This window comes from Pteronotus mesoamericanus, unplaced genomic scaffold, assembly GCF_021234165.1.
Source record: "Pteronotus mesoamericanus isolate MK-2021 breed Mesoamerican mustached bat unplaced genomic scaffold, CSHL_Meso_final scaffold_31, whole genome shotgun sequence".
NCBI lineage: Eukaryota > Metazoa > Chordata > Mammalia > Chiroptera > Mormoopidae > Pteronotus > Pteronotus mesoamericanus.
Genome location: NW_026555312.1, coordinates 3,732,548 through 3,757,008, shown reverse-complemented (window position 1 = coordinate 3,757,008; position 24,461 = coordinate 3,732,548). Strand labels below are relative to the sequence as shown.

Below are 24,461 nucleotides of genomic sequence, written 5' to 3'. Positions count from 1 at the left end.
TAATTCTTTCATCTGTTTGTGGTAAACTTTTGAAATTTTTGCTTGTTCAAAAATCTCTGTGTTTTGTTGTTATACTTGAATGCTAGTTTTAGCTAGTTAAGAATTCTGGGTTGAAAACTTTTCACACCTTGCAGCATGATAACTGGTAAAAATGATAAGAATGTGGGGAAATGGGCATTTTTATATTGGAGGTAGATGTACATTTTGTTAGAAATTCGGGGAAATGATTTGGAAATGTACATTAAACTAAAAAATATACTTACATCTTTAAAGAATCTATGTTGAAATAAAGCACTACTATAAGGCTGCCTATACAAGGATATTTATTATTGCATGTGTATAATATAATCTTACTCCTGTAAAGATAAACACAAAACAAATATGTGCGCACACACACAAATGAATAAAAAAAGAGAAGGGTATACCTGACTATAAATTTGGTAATTGAAGTGGGAGAGAGCGGAAAAGGTGGAGGAGATTGCAACAAATATGTTCTACTTCTGTAATTTTTATCAGGGAGATTTGATTTTAAAAAATTTCCCTCAGAAGTCTGACAACATGACTGATGATAAATTATGTATACTTGTTCCTTTGTTTCTTTGTAGGTACTCTAGTTTTTGTTCTGTTTTCTGGAAATGAGTCGAATTCTTTTTATTCCTAGAGTTCTGAAATTTCCCCAGGACTTGTCTAGTGGCATGTCTTTTTCTTAACTCTGTTGAGCAGTCATTGAGCCCTGTAAATCTGAAGATATCTGTGTTTCTTGAGCTCTGATTTTTTTTTTTTTTCCTATTGTGTACTCCACTCCCCTGGTTTCTTATTCTGTAATTCCTACTTGGAATAATTTATGGGTCTAGGCTTTGTGTTCCCTAACTATTCTCTTATTTTTTAGCCCCTTCTTGCCCCTTAAAAAAGTCTGTGGTCTGGGGAAATATCTCATTTCCTCAGCTGTACCCAGTCTGCTCTTCCACTCACTTATTGAGGGTTGTTTTTGTTTTTTTGGAGGGTTTTATTTTAAAGTTCTTTGTCATCTTCCCACTCAAAGCATATCATACTTTTTAATTTAAAACAGTAATTTTAGAATCTGTGGATATTACATATATTGAGTGTGACTTCCTTTTTATTTCTATCAATTAACCTTATATTTTTAAGAAACATAAATTATAATTTTAGTCATTATTAATAATATATAACCTCGTTGTATAAAATAAAAATTATACTTAACACACTAATTTTAGCCACTTTCAGATCCCCACACACTCAATCCTTTGGAAAATTTTTTCTGAAATAATAGGTGAGTGGCAACTTCGAGGAGCTGTGTGTCCTCACATTTGAATATTATATTGAGTTGGCCAAAAAGTTCATTTAGTATTTTCTGTAAAATAAAAGACACATTTTTCATTTCCTCCAATAACTATTGATTTGGATGTTTTGAGTATGACAGCTATTTCCTGCCATTTGCTTCTAGTGGGTAGAGGCCAGGGGTGCTGCTAAACATTTTCAATGCATAAGACAGCCCCACAGGAAAAAAATTACTGGGCCAAAATGTCAGTAATACTAAGAAACTAAACGAACCACTTTTCACATGTTCAGTAAGTCACAGCACCTTCCTCCATATACTGTAGAACTCTTTTTTTTCCATTTCAGTTGCGTTTTTACCTTCCTTGAAATAATAAAGCATAATACGCCAAAACATTGTGTATTTTCTTTCATCTTCAGTGTTAAAATGGCTGCACAAAAAAATTCACAAATTTTGATGTTTTTTTTTAAATGCACACTGATATGACAGCTGTCACATTACAGTTTAAAAAAACTGTGTTGAATGAACTTAAAGACAACTAAACACTACTAGAGCCATCATTTGGAAAAAAAACTAAAACTTTTTGGCCAGCCCAATATAATATGTCTCTATAGGATTCTATAGTCAAAATAATTTTACTCCAAACTCTGAAATTATTACTCCATTGACTTACCATTTAGTTTTGACAGAATATGCTATTCTAATTCATATTCTTGTGTATAAAACCTGTTTTTAGTTTTCTCTTTTGTTTATTTGAAATTATAATTCTGTTCTTTCCAGCCGTCCATGTCAATGACTGTTCTAGTTTATGGTTTTATCCATCTTTGTATGTCTCTCTATCTCTTCTAGTCCATCTGCTTTGATTTCATTGGCGTGTTATGGGAGAGGAAAGATGAATTCACATCCTTGATAGACCCTAAGGAATCAGAAACTGTTAAAAATCCTGAATGACCTCATGTCCTTTTCCTGTCTTTTTTAAAAAATAATTTTTATTTTTTTTTAAAGATTTTATTATTTATAGAGGGGAAGGGAGGGATACAAGGAGAAACACTGATTGGCTGCCTCCCACCTACCCTTCCCCAGAAGGGGATGGAGCTAGCAACGCAGACATGTGCTATTACTGGATATTGAGCTGGCGACCTTTCGGTGTACAGGCTGACTCTCACTCTACTGAGCCACTCATGTCCTTTTTCTTTAGAGCACTAGGTCAAGCACTGTAATTCCCCTGTTTGTTGCTTTATTAAATATTATTTTACTGAGCTCTGCTTTATCCCCACAAGAGTGTTACTATACTAGCCCCAGGAACTCTTTAAGACACACTGCTTCTTCTGATTGTTTAGCTTCTTTCCATTTATCCTATTTATTATACCCTGAGAGTAACATCAAGTCCCAGGTATCTCCTCTTAGAATAAATTTCTGCTTGTAAGGGCCTTCATCACTAGGAACAGTGCACAAAATCACTGTCTTCATTCCATAAATGAAATAAACTAATGGCAAGTGTCATAGGGAATTAACATTTAATAAGTAATTACTAAATGCCAGGCTGCATATTTTATGTACATTGTTTTATTTCATCTTCACAATTGTGCAGGTAGGCTTTATCCTTATTTTATTGATAAAACTAAGGAAGTTTAAGTAAAGTGAAGTAACTTTGCCCCAGGCTAGAAGCCGTAGATGCATTTTTCAAACCCAGACATGTCTACCTCCAAAGAGGTACCCAAGTATAAATTTTAATCCAAACCCTATCTTTTCTGTGAGGCTTTTCTTAGCCATGGTATTTAATAGTACCTTCTATTTCTTCTGAACTATAGAATGTATAATTAGAATTACTAGGTACATAATGTATTACTCTTTGATAGAAGTATTGCATACATTTGTATCCTGTATGGTCTTCCTCAGATAGCAGTACAGTAATTGGGGGGGTTGGGGGAAGCAATACCGTTTGATCAGTTAATGTTAAGAATAAAATTTTCCTGAAATTATCTCAATTTTAAATGTACTTTAATTACCTTTTATAAAACAGTAATGCACTATTGATAATGTTGCGGTTTTATGGAACAGGTAAATTGCGAATCATGTATTTTGTAGGTCTCTCATGGTTCAGAATTGCTATTCTTGACCACAACATCATTCTCTCTTCATATGAATAAACCTGAAAGAAATTCTTTTAAATCATAATTGTTTGAATAGAGCAATAGATTTGATCATTAATAAGTACTTGCATTTTCTAAATACTGTGTAGTGTCTTCTGAAACATTTTGGTGAAATTTTGTAATTATTTAAATTCACAATGAAAATGTTTCTGCTTTTATAAATGAAACTATAAAGTTGAACATTTAATAAGTAAAAACTTATTAGCAGCTCAAGTGCTAAATCAGAGAAAAAATAGTGACTACATACTCTGTTTCAAGGGAAGCAAATTACCATCCTAAATGAACATAATTACAGTGTAGTGGTTACTTTAGAATATTTTCTTAGAAGATAATTGGAGATGGGGGGGTTGATTTTAGAGAAAGGAAAAAAGTAAGTTGAGTAAATGATAATGTCAGTGAGAGTTCACATTTACTAAAACTATTATTTTTATAGAAAATAAAATTTCTGCCTTGACCCATGTGGCTCCATTGGTTGGATGTTGTCCCGCAAAGTGGAAGTTTGCCAGTTTGATTCCAATTTCTGGTCAGGGCACAGACGAGAGGCAACCAATCGATGTTTCTCTCACACATCAATATTTTTCTCGTTCTCTTTCTCCTTCCCTTCCCCATTTCTAAAAATTAATAAATAAAATCTTTAAAAAAAGAATACAATTTCTGATTTTGTTTTGTTTTAGTTTTTAATGAGTGTCACACTTTCCATCTACATATATATAAATTTGAATTTACATATTAGCGTTTAAATGGGTATAACACAGGTAGAGTTAAGTACTCATTACAGATTATTACAGAATTACAGGTCCTTTTTTTTTAACATTCTGAACCCTTCTGTAAATTTAAGTCATTATTCAGCAAAATAATTTATTCCATAGATGTCATAATCTTCCAAGTTTACTTCCCATTTTAGACTATAAACTATTTTATATTTTCTAAATATGATTAATATGTGATTGGCAAATGAATTAATGTAATTTTTAAAATGTTTTACTTTAGTAAAACCTACAAAGTTTTAAAAAGTGTATATACAGTTGAATATGTGAAGTTTTGAATTTGAAAAATCAAAATTGGTTCAGTATTTTAAAAAATAGCATAACATTTGTTATATTCTAAGCAGTCTATTAAGGCACAAATTATCTCTTCAACTGTTATAAGGAATTTCTTGGAAGCCATAATTGTTTACATTTACAGTCATGCCCCTAAATTTGATGTGCATACTCTAATGGACTTTTATCCTGTATAATCATACATGGTTGGGGCAAAAGTTTCATCAGCAGCACTAAGAGCATTCTTATCTTCTAAGTTCTCAAACAAATTTCTAGCCTTTCTTGAATAACGATTAGGTAGATAGACATCTGACATTGAAACTGATTCTGTACCCAAAAGCTTCCTTTGTCACATTTTCTTCTCTTTTGCTGATTATTGCCAAGTGAATAGGCACAATATTTTTAAGCACTTTTTATATTTTACACTTTAATTTTTTTTAATTTTTATTTTTTTTGTTCAGTTACAGTTCTCCCTACTTATTTATTATTGTGTACAATATTTTTTTAATGGTGGGATTCTGTTTACCCTTCTGAATTATTTCAGCTTTAAAGCAGTTCATTCTGTATGCACATGAGGCCTGTCCAGAAAAAAATCCAGCCATTGTTGATATAAAGAGTGGTTTGTGTGACATTGGTGTAACCTGGTAGCCAAGGAGAGGGGACTGGAGTGAGCATGCGTGAACAACGATGACTTCACTGTACTAGTCGGTGGGGTGATAGATGCTGTTGAGTGCACATGTATACTGTGTGGCTGCTGCATTCAAAATGACTGAGTGAGTAGAGCAATGAAGCTGCATCAAATTTTGTGTTAAGCTTGAACATTACTCCATGGAAACTATTTGGGTGATTCAGAAGGCTGCAGCTATGGGCAACTGGTGATTGGCAGATTCATCACAAGAACACACCCACTCGTGTTACATCTTGGACGGAGTCTTTTGGTAACACATCAAATCCCCAGGTGACTCAGCCCCACTGTGGTCCAGATTTGGCACCCTGCAACTTATGGCTTTCCCCAAAACTAAAATCACCTTTGAAAGAGAAGAGATTTCAGGCCATCGATGAGATTCACAAAAATATGATGGGTGGCTAATGGTGACTGGGAGAACTGTGTGTGGTCCCAGGGTGCCTACTTTGAAGGGGACTGAGGGAGGCGGCATTGTCCTATGTACAGTGTTTCTTGTGTCTTCTTAAATATATGTCTCTATTTTTCATATTACATGGCTAAATACCTTCTGGACAGACCTCGTATATGGTATTTATTGATATTTATCTTACCACTTTGGGTATTTTTTATTTCCTCTATTTTTACTTCTTATATAATTATATATTTTGTCTCCCTAGGACTCATTTTAGAGACAGGAGAAGGGAGGGAGAAGGACAGGGAGAGAAACATCAGTGTGCGAGAGAAACATTGATTGGTTGCCTCTTGCATGCTCCCAGCCTGGGACCTGGCCCGCAACCCAGGCACGTGCCCAGAGCAGGAATCCAACCAGCGATCTGTCAGTTTGTGGGACTATGCGCTGCCGACAAAGCAACACCAGTCAGGGCTCCCTAGGGCTTTGGACATACTTCTTTTGCTCTTGTAGGACATGATGGGTTAATGCTTTTAAAGTATCTCAAAACTAAGCACAGAGAGTAAATTCATTATAGCCTGAAGAACACCAAAAGACCAAAAATAACATAACACTTCATGCCATTTAATACTAAGTCTCTGCTGGTGGAGGGCAAAGTTGACACACTCACTACCTTTGGGGTGTGGAATTGACTTGCATTAATTGTACGATTGTGGTTGAAAGTTTGATTGATTTGGAAAACATACAAAGTTACCACTTTAATTTTTTTAAAGCGTGATTAGTTCTGGTTAGAGCCAAGTGTATATGTGCATCATTTACCCTATCAAAACTGAAATGATCATTTATCTTGTTTTGTCTATATGAAAGCATAAACAACCCAACAAGCAGCCATTTTATGCCGACTGTTACTGAGCATCTTTCAATTGCAGAATTGTTCATTAGGAATTAACCTTTGATTAGTGAATATCCATATTTTTTTACTACTGTTGCTTCTCATCATTACATATTTTTCCAGATTGTTAAATATAAGATATATGCCTCTGTAGTCCCCGCCCTTCCTTTTTTCCTCCTTGTAGTTACTTGCTTCAGTTTTATCATACAGCAGCTCCTAGAGAGATGTCAGATTAGTATTTAGCGTACTTTGCAGTAAGGATCACTTTGTGTTACTATGACCTTATTATTTGTAATGTCTTTCTATTAAATAATGAAGATAACAGATAGTATCAGGAACAAAACTATTCAAGTACAATGTAATTTGGTGGTAGGTGGTAAAATCACGTATAGGCATGGCTTTATCTGGCAGTACCACATGCTATTGGCAAAAAGCATTATGTGCCCAATGTGTTTTTGCTTTATTTTTCTGCTCATGATCTATGTATTGTCTGGATGTTCAAACTCTGAAAAATTTTGGGGGGTATCGCCAATAGGAAAAACCTCTTTGACTGTATGTAGAGCATTCGTGACGCAAATTAGCTCTGTGGCTTCAGTGTGTTAGTCATTTGGTGCCATACTCATTCAAGAATCAGCTAATCAACATATTACAAGTTAACTAAAAATTATTTCAGGTAATTTTGGATTTAGAGAATGTTTTTAAAGTCCAATAGTGTATTTTACATCTGTTTTTATCTCATTATTTCCAATAATATTAAATATTAATAATGTAATAAGCAAGCATTAAACATATATACTGCTTATGAGGAAGAAGGACCTTAAATACATTTTATCCAATCTCCAATGCCATATTCCCTTCTACATTGTCTCTGACAAATAGTTCAACATGCCAAGCCATTCTATTCAATACCCTTTTCAATGTTGAATTATTCCTGTTTATCTAGTTTTTCTTATTCTTGAGATGAAACCTACATCTTTATTACTCAAATACATTGATTGTGTATTCTTTTATACTACAAAGCTTTAAACATTTGAAGAGTGTAAATTTTATTGACTGTTAGGCTAAACATACCAAGTTTTCTCTTTATTTCATTATATGGCACACTGGAATTCTTTTGAATGTTCTGTATCTTTTTAGTGTTTCCCCTCAACATGACATCCAGAGTAAGATACTACCTGGATGATATGGATATATAGTGTACTCTCCTTCACTTGCATTGTAAACTAGATGAGATTTGGGTATATGTTTGTATATTGTATATATACAATATAGTATTATATAGGCCTAAATACTACAATAATCTTAGTTGTAGTCAGTTAATTAAGATTTGTTTTGCAATTAGAATGACAGTTGTGAATGGTTCTCTTTTCTTAACCCAATTGTGTTTATGACTAACTGAAGTTGTCATGTATTCTCAAGGATAATTTGAATGAACATAGGGTTTGTGAAAATTTTACAAATCCTAACTAACTCAGCTAGTGGGCAATATGATGATTTATTTATAGCTGTGTAATATAGTTATTAATAAACTAATGTAGAACAAGACCAAATCGTAGTATATTTTTATGTGAAATTATACTGCACGACAAAGGTTGGCATTATGTAATAAGTACCCACAAAATATTAACCTACTTGCAATAAATACAATTAATAATGTACATAAAAGAATGAAATTAAGCTAATTTTCTATCAAAAAAAGAATTATTCATGAACAGAAAGTGGACAGCATAGATTTGATGACAGGAAGATTGTATATAATCTGAATTACTGAGTGACCTAGGAAGCTTGCTCAGAGGGATTACAGAATAATTATGTTAATATGCAATTATCACCTCATTTCTTCTGTAGTAACCTCAAGATGTACTGTAGTGAGGGTGTTATAGCAAGTGCTGATAGTTTGCAAAAATACTGATGTTTGAGATTTCTGAGACAATAAGTCTAGCTTGAGGCATATAAGTGATGATCTGTCATCTTGAAGACAGATCTGACCTTTGTACTTTTTTTTTAGTGCTCACAGTATATAACTACAGGCAGTTACAGCTGTAGAACTCATTATGATTTTCTAGAAAGTGAAATATGTTTTATGTAGATTTAAAATTCCATTTGCAGCTTTTTATAAAGTGTGTTAATTTTCTACAAGAACATTTTAAAATTCAATTAAAGGAAAAATTCTGTGGTTATATGATTACATGAAGGACATAGCAATAATGTCTAAACATTTTATAAAAAGATCCTAATTGATATAGCAAATTCAATGACGTTTAGGGATTCCAAGCAATATAACATAGTCTATTTTTTAAATTATTAGTTTACCTTTTTTAAACTTAATGAATAATACCTTCCTTCAGATATGTTCCCTGCTTAGTTATATGAACATGAAATCATGTTGGTGGCTCTGTTATGTATATTTGAGTATATAAAGATAGTTGGAAAAGCTATATGAGACAGTGTGAAATAAGCTCACAGGTCAAATGCTTTCTTGCCTGGATCCCACATAATCAACCATGACTATACGGAGATTACTTTTTATGTCAAAATTCTAGGTCCATAATTCTGTGCAATATATTTTGATGATCCATTGTTGTGTATTGTATCTCGATGCAACAGCTATGAGTCTTGAATACTATTAAAAATGTATTTTGAACATTTTTCAGTTAAAATATATTCTGAAATTTAAAACAGGACTTTTTTTTATTTTTGCTAAAATACCAGCTTAGTGAGTCAATTTCTTATAGTCTGTTTTTTTTAATGGATGATTTTTAATATCATGTGCTAATAAGGAAAAATTATGAAAAAGAGTAACTTCTCTGTTTTTAAGTATAGATAACCTTTAGTTTGGGGGCAAGTAAGGCATATTTCATTATGTAGGTCTGAAGGAAAAATTTGATTGTTAAAGACTTCATTTTATTTTTTAACAACATTTAATTAGGTCTTTTGTTTTTCTTTTTTGCTAGATGCATTTTGTAGAGGAAAGATCTGTTATGCACATATATTCTTTTTATGTTTTTGAGCAAAACAGTGTGGTATCTTCAGAATGTGAACTTATCTAAAGCTTTCAGAAAGCCATTTTGGTAATGAGGATGCATTCTCCAAGCCGACATGATCATAGTTTGTCACCCTGCTGTTTAGGGGTTACCAATGAAGTTGCTTTAAATGGGAAGCGTCTGTTCTATCTCTGAACCTCTAACACCAGAACAGATGGGTAGAACATGGAACATGGAAGGTTTTACCTCTGAGGTGGTAACAGTGAAGCCATTCATTAACACTGAATTTACCACTTCGTTAGCAACATTGCTTCCTGTTGAGAAAAGCTAATATAGCTTTTCAAATTGACTTGAGCACGTATTTGTCTACCTCTGTGATTATAAGTAGGAACGGAAAGTAAGTGTCTTTCAGTCTAGCCTTTAAAAAATTGTTGTTCATTTTAGATTTATGTGAGATTGTTCCTATCTGGGCATTTAACTTTTTATACCAAACTTAGTGAGAAGTATCAGGAATGAATACTAGTATAGCATCAGTGTTTGCTTTTCTTTTCACTGACATTTGCACACTCTTTCCTAACACATGTTTATGTGCTGCCCATTTTTAACTTCTGTGTATGTGATGAAGAGACTCCTGCTGGGTGCTGCATTAGCACCATTTTGGGGTGATATCATTGAATATGATCTTATTAGAAGTCTATTTTTATTACTTTGGAAGTTTGCCAGTCTCAGAATTCTAAGACCTATGAGGGGTGGAAAAATAATTGTTGGTAAAAATAATAATGCCGGAGGAAGATATTGGTAATGTGTGTTGCATTAAAGAACACATCTGTTCATAAGATAAGGTAATATTTATAAGTGCTTGTTCCAAGTTGAAAAATAAGAAAGGGATTAGAAACGATTTTTTTTACTCTTGAATTTTAGATTCAGTTTTTCCAAATCATGTAATTGGTAACCTAGAAGATATTAGAAACAATAAACTTTATTGAAAATGTTTAATTTCTAATTATTGGATTGTAAATCTCTTCTGTCCTAAAGTGGTATTACTTGTTAGACAAATTTCAAATACCATAAAAATAGAAGGCTTTATTTATTGTGAGAGTAGAAACCTAGTCTGTCTTGCTTACAACTCTATACTTAATAATAGAACAGTGCTTGGCACATGGTAGGAGCTCAATAAAAATTTGGAGAATGAATGAACTGTACTTACCACTCTGTATAAAAGGAAAAGAAATACGAAATTTTATGCTGGTACTTCAAATAATTAATACCTAGGGTTGCCAAATAGCAGGTTCTTTAAATTGTACTTGAGGCTTATTGGATGTTTTGAAGGCCTTGCTACAATAGCTAGGTCAAGCAATAAGGACCATAATGGAATTTGCATTATTTGAATGAGCACTCCGTATTTCATAGGAAAAAACTGTTTCTTCCTACATTTTAGGAGCTTTTGTTTTGATTTTGCAGTTGTGTTTTTATCCATTCAACACTTTATTCCTTTATTCAATAAATATTGCCTGAGCACCTATGCCAAGCACTGTGTTAGGTTCCAGAGATATGAAGACCACTAGATCACAGTCCCTGCCTTCCAGGAGCTTACATCCCTCCGAAGAGGGGCAATTCCTGTACAATATGGCCATTTTTAAGAGCAGGGTAAAAACAGAGTACAAGGGAATTCTTCATAGCAGGGGCAGTAATTATAACTATGCTATGTGTGTATATATGTATGTATATCTCCTAAACTTATAGCAGTTTTTTTAAAAAAAATTCTGTTCTCATAAAGTTTAAATATATTGTCAAAAATACCTAGAAAAATAATTTATCTATATTTTAATATGAATAACCTAGAAACATTACATGTTTGTGATGTGTCAGAGTAAAAAGTTTTAGGCCATTGCTGTAGACTGTCAGATGACAAATGGGATAAGTGCCTTTAGGGAATGCTTAGAGTTTGGGGGCACAGGTTATAAAAATATAAAGTTACATAAGACATTAATTTTGACTTTACTAATTTAGAACTAAGGGTAGTTTACACAAATGAATGAAACCCTGTGAATAAAACATTTTTTTGAATTGGTAGAATTTTAGAGTGTGAAACATTGAGAGCAAAGCAGTCTTAAATTTCTATAAAATTAAAAAGTTGTTACATACATTAGCCATTGATGTTGATACCAAGTAAAGTTCTTTACTGAATGGTGTGCTCTTACCTTCTTCCAGGAATGAACTGTCAAGTGACAAAACTTCTCTGAAATGTTTAACAATTTATATTATTCTCTAGTATAGAGTGACTGTCCTTAATCTACTTCAGTGAGATAATTTTATTAGCAATCCTTATATGAGATTTTAAAGTTTTCGTCTGTAGCATATTTATTTATATCATATGTGTTTCTGTGTATTTTTCTTAGAGGTTTGTGTATAAATGGTATTGGGTTGTTGCCAAGCATGAAGAAAAAATCTTCGAGACACTTTTAAAGTCTTTCAGTTTTTTTTGTTTCTTTATTCTTAGGAAATTATTAGGATCTCAATATAAAGAGTATAATTAAGCTAATAAAAATGTGTACTTTCAGCTCTCCATACATTCTAATAGTATTCTTTTGTTCATGCAAATCTAAATTTTTTTTTTCCATTTTCTAGACTAAATGTGTTAAATGGCTTGCCAACAATATGGATGATTTGAAGATAAACACCGATATTACTGGTGCTAAAGAAGAACTCCTAGATGACAGCAATTTTATCTCAGACAAAGAGAGTAGAGTTCATAAACCAAAAGATTGTCAGACAATTCAGAATAGTAATACGTTCACTCTGCCTGAAGAACTGTCAAAGGACAAATCTGAAAAAGCCTTAAGTGGAGTCCAGTCTACTGTATTTATACATGCTGGTGCTCCTACTGTTTCTAGTGAAAACTTTATCTTGCCTAAAGGAGCTGCTGTTAATGGACCAGTTTCACACTCCTCCTTAACTAAGACTTCCAGTATGAATAAAGGCAGTGTTTCATTAACCACTGGACAGCCTGTGGATCAGCCAACAACAGAATCATGTTCAACTTCGAAAGTGGCAGCTGATCTTCAGCTGTCTACACCACAGAAAGCAAGTCAACACCAAGTTTTGTTTTTATTATCAGATGTAGCACATGCTAAGAATCCACCCCATTCCATTAAAAAACTACCTACCTCTGCTTCAGTTGGTTGTGACATTCAGAATTCAGTAGGGAGTAGTGTAAAGTCAGAGAGCACTTTAATAAATCAAGTAGAGGTGGGTGAGGATAGTGAAGATTTATTGGTAAAAGATGATTGTGTCAATACATTAACAGGCATTTCCTCAGGTACAGATGAATTTAGGTCAGAAAATGATACAAACTGGGACCCCCAAAAAGAGTTCATTCAGTTTCTTATGACAACTGAAGAGACAGTGGATAAAGCCCCAGTTCATTCTAAAGTAGGCCTAGAAAAAAAGAGAAAGCGAAAAATGGATGTAAGCAAGATAACTCGTTATACTGAGGATTGCTTAAGTGATTCTAATTGTATACCCAATAAATCAAAGATGCTAGAAGTAGACTTCCTGGAACAGAATGAAGAACTACAAGCAATAGACTCACAGAAATATGCATTATCAAAAGTGAAGCCTGAATCAACTGATGAAGACTTGGAATCTGTGGATGCTTTTCAACATATAATTTATAATCCAGATAAGTGTGGAGAAGACAGTTCCCCTGTTCATACTAGCACTTTTCTTTCAAATACCTTAAAAAAAAAATGTGAAGAAAGTGATTCTGAGTCACCTGCTACTTTCAGCACCGAAGAGCCATCATTCTACCCCTGTACAAAGTGCAATGTGAATTTTAGGGAGAAAAAACACCTCCACAGGCATATGATGTATCATTTAGATGGGAATAGTCACTTTCGCCATCTTAATGTCCCAAGACCATATGCTTGTAGGGAATGTGGGCGGACATTTCGAGATCGAAACTCACTTCTAAAGCATATGATTATTCACCAAGAAAGAAGACAGAAATTGATGGAGGAAATTCGTGAGTTGAAAGAACTTCAGGATGAAGGAAGAAGTGCACGATTACAGTGCCCTCAGTGTGTATTTGGTACCAATTGCCCTAAAACATTTGTGCAGCATGCTAAAACCCATGAAAAAGATAAAAGGTACTACTGCTGTGAAGAGTGTAACTTCATGGCAGTGACAGAAAATGAATTGGAATGTCATCGAGGCATTGCCCATGGAGCAGTGGTAAAATGCCCTATTGTCAGTTCTGATGTAGCCCAGAGAAAAACGCAAAAAAAATCTTTCATGAAAGACTCTGTTACAGGATCATCCAAAAAATCAGCTACCTATGTATGTAAGATGTGTCCTTTTACTACTTCAGCTAGAAGTATTTTGAAAAAACACATGGAGTACTTGCATTCATCATCATGTGTTGATTCATTTGGTAGTGCTCTTGGACTTGGTAAAAAAAAAGGTAATGTCCTTGAAGAACCTCTGGATAATGATAGCACTAAACCATTAATTAAGCAACAGTCAACAACATTTCCAAAGAACTCTGCTGTAAAACAAGATGTAAAGCGAACATATGGATCATCCTCACAGTCAAGTAATTTTTCAAAATTCCATAAGCGGCCACACAGAATACAAAAAGCTCGGAAAAGCATTGCCCAGTCAGGTGTTGTAAATGTGTGCAACCAAAACAATTCTCATAAGACTGTAGTGATTAAAAGTGGCATTGACCAAAAACCGAAGTATTTCCATCAAGCAACAAAAGAAAAATCGAATGCCAAGGCAAATAGCAACTATTTATATAGACACAAATATGCAAACTACAGGATGATAAAAAAATCAGGTGAATCATATCCTCTGCATTTCAAAAAAGAAGAAGCTGATCCATTAAGTACTGTACATCTGTTTTCATCATCAAGTAATTCTCACAACAATAGTTTTATTTTAGACTCTCACAACTCTGACACCAAAAGGCCAGAAAGCTTCAAAGACCACAGGCGTGTATCACTAAAACGAGTGGTTAAGGAATCTAAGAAGGAAAGTTCTGCTGGAGGAGAAGACTTGGATAGCTATCCAGATTTCTTGCATAAAATGACTGTTGTTGTCTTGCAGAAACTTAATTCTGAAAAGAAAGATAGCTATGAAACAGAAGATGAAAGTTCCTGGGATAATGTTGAGCTAAGTGACTACACTACACAGACTATAGAAGATGAAACCTATAATGATATTAATCAAGAACATGTAAACTTATTCCCTCTATTTAAAAGCAAAGTGGAAGGTGAAGAGTCTGGAGAAAATACTACCCTTAGTTATGATCAAAATGATGGGTTTTATTTTGAGTATTATGAAGATGCAGGAACTAATAACTTTTTGCATGACATACATGATCCTCAGCATTTAGAAAGTGCAGAAACTTCATTGTCAAAGCATAGTTCTGTTTTTCATTGGACTGATTTGTCTCTCGAGAAGAAATCATGTCCTTACTGCCCAGCAACATTTGAAACAGGTGTTGGGTTGTCAAATCATGTCCGGGGACATCTTCATAGAGCAGGATTAAGCTATGAAGCCCGTCATGTTGTATCACCAGAACAAATAGCCACAAGTGACAAAATGCAACATTTCAAAAGAACTGGCACAGGGACACCTGTTAAGCGAGTTAGAAAAGGTAAGTTTTCCTGTAGATACTTTGGCTAATATGTCTGTATTCAAATTCAAAGGATTTGAAAGTTTTGCTGAAATTCAGTCTTTATTAGCATCACATAATTTCATATTTCAGAGTTGATTGGCTTTACGATGGTCAATTTATAAAAAATTCTGATATCACTCTTAAAAAAATTTTTTTTAGCTATAGAGAAGTCTGAAACCACTTCTGAACACACTTGTCAGCTCTGTGGTGGTTGGTTTGATACTAAAATTGGATTATCAAATCATGTTAGAGGCCACCTGAAAAGACTTGGAAAGACCAAGTGGGATGCTCACAAATCTCCAATTTGTGTTCTGAATGAGATGATGCAAAATGAAGAGAAATATGAAAAAATCTTAAAGGCATTGAACAGTCGTCGTATTATTCCCAGACCATTTGTAGCTCAAAAACTTTCATCAAGTGATGACTTTCTATCTCAAAATGTTATACCTCTTGAAGCATACCGTAATGGCCTAAAGACTGAAGCTATATCAGTGTCTGCATCAGAGGAAGAAGGGCTGAGTTTCTTAAATGAATATGATGAAACCAAACCAGAACTGCCCAGTGGAAAAAAGAATCAGTCTCTTACATTGATAGAACTGCTTAAAAATAAAAGGATGGGAGAAGAAAGAAATTCTGCTATCTTTCCTCAAAAGATCCATAATCAAACTGCAAGAAAGAGATTTGTTCAGAAATGTGTTCTTCCATTAAATGAAGATAGTTCATTAATGTATCAACCACAAAAAATGGACTTGACTATGCACTCAGGTAAGAGGACATTTATGACTATTTCCATAATTTAAACAATTTAGTTGTGCTTACTTTATTGGAATATTTGTAGAAAATACTTCCTTAGAATCTTTTTAAGATGCTTTTTTACAGAGCAGAGATTGGTTATACTGTCATTTCTATAAAAATCATCAGTTGATGCTCACCACTGAATTCTCTGTGCCTCATTTCTTGGTAAAAAGTAAGGTGAGAACAAAAGCAAAAACAAACAAAAAATGGATGTGTAAAAATAAGATTTGCTGTGACTGGGGAATGTGTTCTATGGATGGGAGGTTGACATTGTTCAAAAGCATAGCATTACGGAAAAGGCAAACGTGTCATATTTTTGCCAGTGCTCCAAGTGCTCCGAGGTGATAATGTTTTCAGTAATAAGCTGTTGGTTTTCCTACTGCTTAGGTAAAACAAAACAAACTCTTTAAACTGAATGGATTGGTGTCTGTTGTGTGTTGTGATTACCTGAAAGAAACTTCTCCCTTTCCAATTCCTCATCGTATTATGGGACAGTTTGGTTTTGGAGAACTGTTGTGAGTATGAAACATTTGTTCGGGGTTTTAGTTTTTACAGTAGTGTTCTAATGGAACAGTACAGATGGTTTAGCTTAGTGCTTGTGCACCAATAGTTTTTCCTTTTCAAAGGCGTATTTTGTGTGTGTTGGCAAATGACGTGGTAGATAAAGTAACCAAACTTTCTTTGGTATTGCTAAGTCCGTTTATACTTTTAGACTAGAACAATTTTAAGTGTCTTTATCGGTTTCTTTTAGAGGTTAAGAATGTTAAAGATTAACTTAGATGATCTCATAATTTTAGCCCTAAGTTGAATGTGTCTAAGGTAAAAGTTGGTCAGTGCGTTAATACTGAATAAAATTATTGTAATATTGATTTGTTTACTTTAGACAGACAGTGGGATATCCCAAATATTTGTAAGGCAGTTTTGAATTAAGAAATGATTACCTTGCACTGTAAGTGGCCTGAAAAACAGTTTATTTTTATGGGCTTCTGGTTAATAGGGCTCTTTTGTGCGGTCTTTCCAAGTCAAATTTTCAGCATTTTTCAGAAGGATAAAATGTAAGAAAGATATGTTAGCTGTGTTGACCAGGGTTTATTACACTTAAGAGAGATAAAACATATTTGTGTCTATTACAATAATGTTGAAGATACCAACTGAAACGTGTTGGGGGAGTGAAGGTCGTCTGAGAAGTTAGGGGTTTCTTACTGTTCCAATATGTTTTCTTTCCTGTGATGACAAAGGTGGTAGTTTGTTGATCATTTATTTAGCACAAAGATTGTAGCAAAAACTTCAAATCATTAACTTTCACTTGATTGCACAGAGCAATGAACATATAATGCCCTGAATAAAATGTGTCTAACAGCTGTTCAGTGGTGTGTTTTACCACTTTTTCACCCAGTCTTCAGCAGAAAGCCTAATTTAGTATTGAGCTTTTTATGGCTTTGTGGGTAAAACACTTTAATTACCACTTTGTTAACTAGACATAAATTTTTTTTTTCAATTGATGATGTTGTGAACTTTGAAACTTTAACAGAGTTATGCTATCCAAATCACAGGATTGTATTTTAGGTTTAGGAAATGATCTGCGTAACACAGAAATCTGCAAGAAGTGATCATAGGTGTTAAATCTATAGGAGCTCCAAGGTTCAAGACACTTCTCTTCCACCTTTTCTAAGAGCATGGGTTGGCTCTAAACACTAACTACAAACTAACAATGATTAACTGAATTCCTCCTCCTTATTTTAACTTAAGCTAATTCAATGAACGTTTTTTAAACCATCTTTATTGTGGTACTTTTCTTCACGTCTTTAGAAGTGAGAACTGGATTATAGTTTTCTTTTGAATGATAGGTATGCCTGTGAAGCTTAGAACATGTGTGCATTGCAATACGACGTTTACAAGTGCTGTTAGCCTGTCCAACCACTTACGCGCTTATGCACGAAAGAAGAGTGCTGGACTTGTGACTGGTACAGGTATGTTTGAACAGATAACACAGCAAGTCTGTTTGATACAATACACTTTTTTTTCCTCACCAGAGTGGTGCTAATTCAGATAATATTTAGGCTTTCTTTGCTAGGCAGCATTTGAGTCTGAATACACATTAAATTTCAGCAACTTGTAAACTGTTAGATATAATTTTGAACAAGTTTTTATTTTTCATTTAACTCTAATTGACTTGGGGGAAAAAATAACTCAGTAGAGGTGTGGAACTTTTGAGCCTACATTATTCCCATTGATTTTTAAATTATACTATTTTTGACTTAAATTTATTTTTGTTAGTAGATTCCAGTACAATACTTTATGGTTAAAAAAACAAGAAAGAAAGGGGGGGGAGAGAGAGAGAGAGAGAGAGAGAGAGAGAGAAAGAAAGAAAGAAAGAAAGAAAGAGGGAGAGAGAGAGAGAGAGAGGAAGGAAGGAAGGAAGGAAAAAGAAGAGATAGTAGTTTTGGCTTGGAGTAATGCCTCATTAAATAAGAAAGGAAATTATCATGAAATTTCATCTATATACAATAGCTTCATTAGAAAACTAAGCAATCTAATGAGTTTTCATTAGTTTGTAGATGGTCTTTAAAAGGGCAGGCCTTAGAACTGGCCCATTTTGCCCATTTTGACAACTGAATAGATTTTTCTTTTAATGCCCCTACACTATATTTAGAAGAAATAGATATAGCTATCGGCATAAATGTTAACATGCACGTTTTGTGTTATTTTTGGTTGGTTAGCCCAACCTTGCAGACAGCTCTTCATACTGCTAGTTTGTGGAAACTTTATTAGCTTACTCATTTAATACTGCTTCTTACTCAACAAAATGTGTTGCTCTTTTCATTGGTAGCCTTTCAAGCTACCCTGCTTGAGCAATTCTCATTTCTGTCACATCTTAAAATATACTCTCTTTACTAAATAGATATACATAAATCCTTTTGCCTAAAATTCTCCTTCTGATCTTTTTATTTCTCTTGCTCTTTTAGATCGCTGCCTTCTGCTTTCTTCTTGTTTTCCCAACTTTTTTGTTCCTACTTAAGTCTTCCTGTGGCTTATATCCAATATGTTCTTGCTACCAAAGAAATACTTGTATTCATACTAATTTCCTTTTTCTGCTTCTTTGCTTTGTCTTTTGACTTTATATACAAATGACCAGGGATGGCTGTTGGCCATTAATAGAGTGAGTTTTACTTTACTGGATTAGTCCTTCTACTGTGAGGTTTTAGTTTTTACATTGCTCCCACCTTCATCAAGCTTGAAAGGTGACTGCAGACAGTAGTCAGGGATGCAGTGAGAATAAAAGACTATGAAACAAAATCATTATTGTTATCATAGTCACTATTTTTAAACACTTATATTGTGTCAGGCACCGAGCTACGCAGCTTATATGTATAACATTCATTCACAACCACCATGAGTTTTGGATACTCTAATTCTCTTAGTTTTTCCGGAAACTAGGGCTTAGAGAATTTAAGTTGCCCAAACTTAGGTAGCTATTAATAGCAAATTTTAAATTCAAATCAAGGCTGTTTTACCCTAGATCTTTGTTTTAATCACTGTTACCTACCCCATACAGAATGAAGCTATTGGAAAAATCCTAAAATAAAGTTGGGTTTAAGGTGGGGTGCATTCTGGTGAAGACTGAATTAACGAGTCTAATTAAAAGAGCAGGGATCCAAGAAATGGTTAGGCCTGGATTAGATGTTGAAGGACCTCAGAAAATGATCTATTCTGTCAATTCAGGTACCTTATTCAAATATTCAACAAGGTAGATTTATTAGTACAGATTTTGTAGTCCACTAAAAATGCTTTCTCCTCATTTGAAAATCTTTCAAAATGTAGGACTAACTGCTTGTAACCCTTCATTGACCAAGAGTGCATTCTAATGAACACATTATCATCTAAAAATTTTTATTATTAGAGAAAAAAGTAATGTAGGATGAATGGGAATACATATATTTGAGTGTCAAGAAAGACAAGGGATATTATTTTTAAAATATTAAATACTAACGCTGAAAATGTTAGAAAATATTGAGTTGGCCAAAAAGTCCGTTTGTTTTTTTTTTCCATAAAATAAAAGGCACACTTTTCATTTTTACCAATAACTTTATTGATTTGGATATTTTGAATATGTTGGCTATTCCCCACATAGCATAACATTGATCATTCTAATTAATGTCTCAATTTGATCGCTGTCAACTTAACTGGTCTCCCTGACCCTGGAGTATCATCTAGCAAGAAATCTCTAGCATGAAACGTCACGAACCACTTTTGACATGTTTGGTCAACCACAGCATCTTCTCTATACACTGTACAACTCTTTCTTTGTGTTTCAGTTGTGTGTTTACCTTTCTTTAAATAATAAAGTGTAATAGACCGAAAATTTGCATATTTTCTTCCATCTTCAGTATTAAAATGGCTACACAAAAATACACCAATTCTGATGTTTTTTAAAAAATGCACACTGATATGACAGCTGTCACAGTACAGTCTAACAAACTTGTTTTGAATGGAGTTAAAGGCAACTAAGTGCTACTAGAGCCATCTTACAGAAAAAAACTAAACCAACCTTTTGGTCACCCCAATAATTGTATTTGGCAGTCCAATATAGAGTTTGGCAGTTTGGCAAAAAGAAGAAATAAAAAGCTGAAGAAAGTCTAGAGTGGTATTTTTTTACATTCCTTACTCACTTTAAAGAAAAATAAAAAACTTATGCTTCATTTTTTTGAAAATTCTGAAACTTTTACCCTGGTTTTTAAATCTTCTTGACCAGTAGAGCTTATACAGGTTGTCTTTTTTGCTTATTCATGCCAACTAAGAAGTTTTTTTTTTAAATCAGCTTTAATAATGTTTTTGTTTTCCAAATAGAGAATTATTTATTATATTTAGACTTCACACGCCTTTTCTCTTCCCTCATGATAGTTTCACTGGTATAAAGCAGTGGTCCCAACTTATGGTTCTGGAGGGTTCCACTGGGTTGTTATAAAGGGAGCTATACAGAAGATGTCTTATAAAGGATTCATCAATTCATATGAGGAAAAAGCATTATTCTTCAAGAATATGTATATACTGTTTTGAGAAATAAAACACTAAGTCATTTTTTGAAAACCTTCCCTTAATCCCAGTATATCACAAAACTGGAGCAGTGTTAAAAGGAAAAGAGATAGGACTAAAGCCTCCATAGGAATGTCTAGAATCTGTGTTCCTAGTTCAGTTTTCATTTATGTAGATTATAATTATCTGGCCTACTCATGAAGAAAAAGCTTGGATATACCAAGACTAAATACTAAAAGTCTGCTTGGTTACCTGTGATAAAATCATGCTCAAGCCTTCTACTTAGAAGCCACTGGCTCCTGGCCTCTTCTTTCAGTACTGGTGGCCTTTTGATGGGGGAGAAATATTCTAGCTGGCCTGAAAAGAAGCATTTCTGTTTCTTCAAATAGTTATTTACTGATGGATTCAAACACTTGTAATGTGATGGTTCTCAATTTTGGGGGGTCATGGACCCCTTTGAGAATTTTATAAAAACAATGGGCCTGTCCCAGAAACATGCACTTACTTATTCATCCACAGATAAAAATGTTCCTATATATAGGCTTTGCATATCTTTTCAGGATTATCATTCCTAGATCCTAAAACTAAGAAAGGGAAAGGGCTAAAAAAATGAATTGAAAAGAACACAGAGTTGGTAATCAGGAACCCTAGGAAAGGTTCCTTTTTTGGTTGTTTTTTCTTTTGTTAAAAGATGTTAGAAATACCAGAACTGTTTAACATCAAAACTAACTTATGTGGTCACAATATAAATTAAAATATAACATTCTTCCTAATTTTAGTAAAAGGAAATGATGAAGAAAGTAGGAAAGCTTTGGAGTTGAAGAGATGGAAGAGGTAGCCATTCTTGGGACAAAGTTAATTTGTCAAAAAAGAATAAACTTCACAGATTAAAATTTTGCCCAGAACTGACAGTTTATCATCCATTGGGTAGGTTCAAATAAATTGTTTAATAATTTCCATATGCCTTCATTGTGAATAATTATTTATGAAGCTGTTAACACTTTTTAAGTGGATTTTTGTCTAAAGAGACTAGTACCAAAGGGTTTGCTTTATATGCTATATTGTAAATTCAAGGCATACTTCTTATTCAAGGATTTATTCCAGTTAATATAGACTACATTATAGACTTCTTTTTCAGGTTTTGCTTTGTGTAGATTAATGTTTCATATGCTCATGCAAATTGGTTCCTGGTTAATTCTTATACACTCTAATAAGAACATTTTACTTTCATTGGAGATCAGAAGTTTCCTACAGTTCATATTAAATGCTTTTGGACCTTTTAACTATTGGCTTTCTTGTGTTTAATAATTTTATTAAATTATATCTTTTATACACTGGCAGTATTAAGAACACAGTATTACTAAGTTATTAACAGAATGACCATACACACCAGTTTTGTCCTGTTTTTCCAACCGAATAATAGCACTTTCAAAAGTGTCCTGGATTGGACAATATATTATATGGTCACCCTGGTTATTAAATTTTCTAAAATATTTTAAGTTATTTAAGGCAAAGTGTATTCTGTCAACCTGATCTGCAATCAGGAACCAAAAGATATTTGAGCTCAAAGTACAACAGGTGAAGAAAGGGAAATAAAGTCTGAATAGAGGGAAGCTTGTGAAAGGAAATACATCTGTAAGGTGAATGCATGTTTTGCACAGTCTGTTACCTCTTGAAAAGAATGAAGTATAACATTTGTGTTCAACATTTTTATTGGGACTCCATTTTACATCTTGACCCTTTATTCAAACTCAGTTATGCATCTACTCATTCACTCACCTGAATTGACTGATGCACTCTAGTATTTTCTGTTTTATTCTTTCTCATTAACAATTAATGCTGGTCATGACCCAGTAAATTCATTTACTACCCACAAAGAAGTCACTACCCACAGATTGAAAACATTCCCCTTAAGTGACCCATTTAGGAACTGATACTGATGAGATTCAGTAATATTTTAAAGATTTATTTATTATTTTCAGAACGAGGTGAAGAGAGGGAGAAAGAGTAAGAGAAACATCAATGTGGGAGAGATGCATGGATCTGTTGTCTCTGGCACACCCCCAGCCAAGGCTGGCCTGCAACCCAGACTTGTGCCCTGACTGGGAATGGAATTGGCGACCTTTGGGTTTGCAGGCTGGCACTCAGTCAACTGCACCACACCAACCAGGACAGGAATAAGTAATATTTTAGAAATAATAGCACTTTTGTGGCAGCAAGTTGATTTTTTTCTCTTCATTGAATTCATATTTATCTGTATATTATATTTTTAAATCAAATGCTGATTTTTTTGATTTTAAAGTAAATTAAAAATTTGTTTACTTAAAATTAATGTAAGGAAAATATTTTATATACAAGTATATTGGGGGGAGGGCTTTATTTCATTATTTTCAGATCACTTCCATGATAACATTTTGGAAGTAGAGCATGATTGTTGCTATTCTCCCAACAAAAGACTCACCAATGTAATTAATGAATGACTTTTCAATGAGAAAAAATTAATTTAAAAAATTGGTACTAGAGCCTTTTAGTCAATATAATACCACAAATGCATTATAGCTACATTTGTTTTTTAGTAGAGTCAGTGTTTTATTTTTCATACCATTTACTCTTAAGTGGACTAGAAGATTGCATGTTACCTAATAGGATCTTTTGCTTATTTTCAGCTGTAATGACATAATTGGTCATAGTGGCCTGCAACAACAAGTGCTAATGAACATGTAATACAGTGCCAGGTGCTGAGCTGGCTGTGTAAGCCACCAGAAAAGTAATCGTTATATTATAGAAAGTGCTGTAGGAACATTTTCTGCTGTGATGGAAAGAAAAAAAAAAAAGTATTGTGAAAGCTACTCAAGATGCATTAAATTACTTGTTCTTTTTATGAATGTCTCTGCAGTGTCTTTTAAAATATTATTAAAATATTGCACTTTAAGAAATTGCATGCTTTTATAATGATTCATTTAGCCCAGAAGAGTACAAGTAGAAAGTTTTTATTATGATTAAACTCTAAAGGAGCAAACTAGCTTCTGGTTAAATCAAACACCTTGATAATTCCTCCATACTAGGTTGTATGGGGCATATATGAGAAGTATGAAACCTACCCCTGTCATCAAAGGACTTTAGCCAAGTGGTGTTGGTTACATGTAGAAAACTAGCAAATTATAAAACTGTGCAAGATAGTATACAGATAAATGATATATTGGATCTAAATGAAGGAGTTAAAAGTATTTTAGTCTAGGTCTTCTTTTTAGGGGAGTTGGAAATTAAATTGTGTTCCATTTTCCTTCTTTCTGCCTTTACTGTCTGTCTCATTGTTAAATAAAGCCTAAAAAGAAAAAACAAAAATAGTTCATGTGGATGTTTCTTGTCAGTATGTTTAAAATGAGAGAGAGAAATAAAACCAGTGGTCAAGTTTCATTCATTCAACAAAGGTGTTAGGTATTGTGCCAGGACTGTCCTAGCTCTAAGGCTGTAACAACCTTGTACTTAAGCTGCATAAACACAATCATG

The 24,461-nt window shown here is 33.7% G+C and overlaps 1 protein-coding gene across 5 annotated transcripts in view; it reads left to right on the top strand.

Moving 5' to 3' along the window:
* The window catches only part of ZNF644 (zinc finger protein 644), a 96,010-nt gene that overhangs the window by 60,149 nt on the left and 11,400 nt on the right, over nt 1-24,461 (top strand). For 3 of the 5 annotated variants that reach the window (XM_054592118.1, XM_054592116.1, XM_054592117.1), the window contains 3 exons: nt 12,068-15,101; nt 15,282-15,887; nt 17,765-17,887. The exons of 1 other annotated variant lie outside the window; for it this stretch is intronic. In XM_054592118.1, the coding sequence (XP_054448093.1) occupies nt 12,098-15,101; nt 15,282-15,887; nt 17,765-17,887 (3,733 nt within the window). In that variant the 5' untranslated portion in view covers nt 12,068-12,097. The remainder of the gene's footprint in view (nt 1-12,067; nt 15,102-15,281; nt 15,888-17,764; nt 17,888-24,461) is intronic. One more of the 5 variants, XM_054592120.1, reaches the window with a different exon arrangement.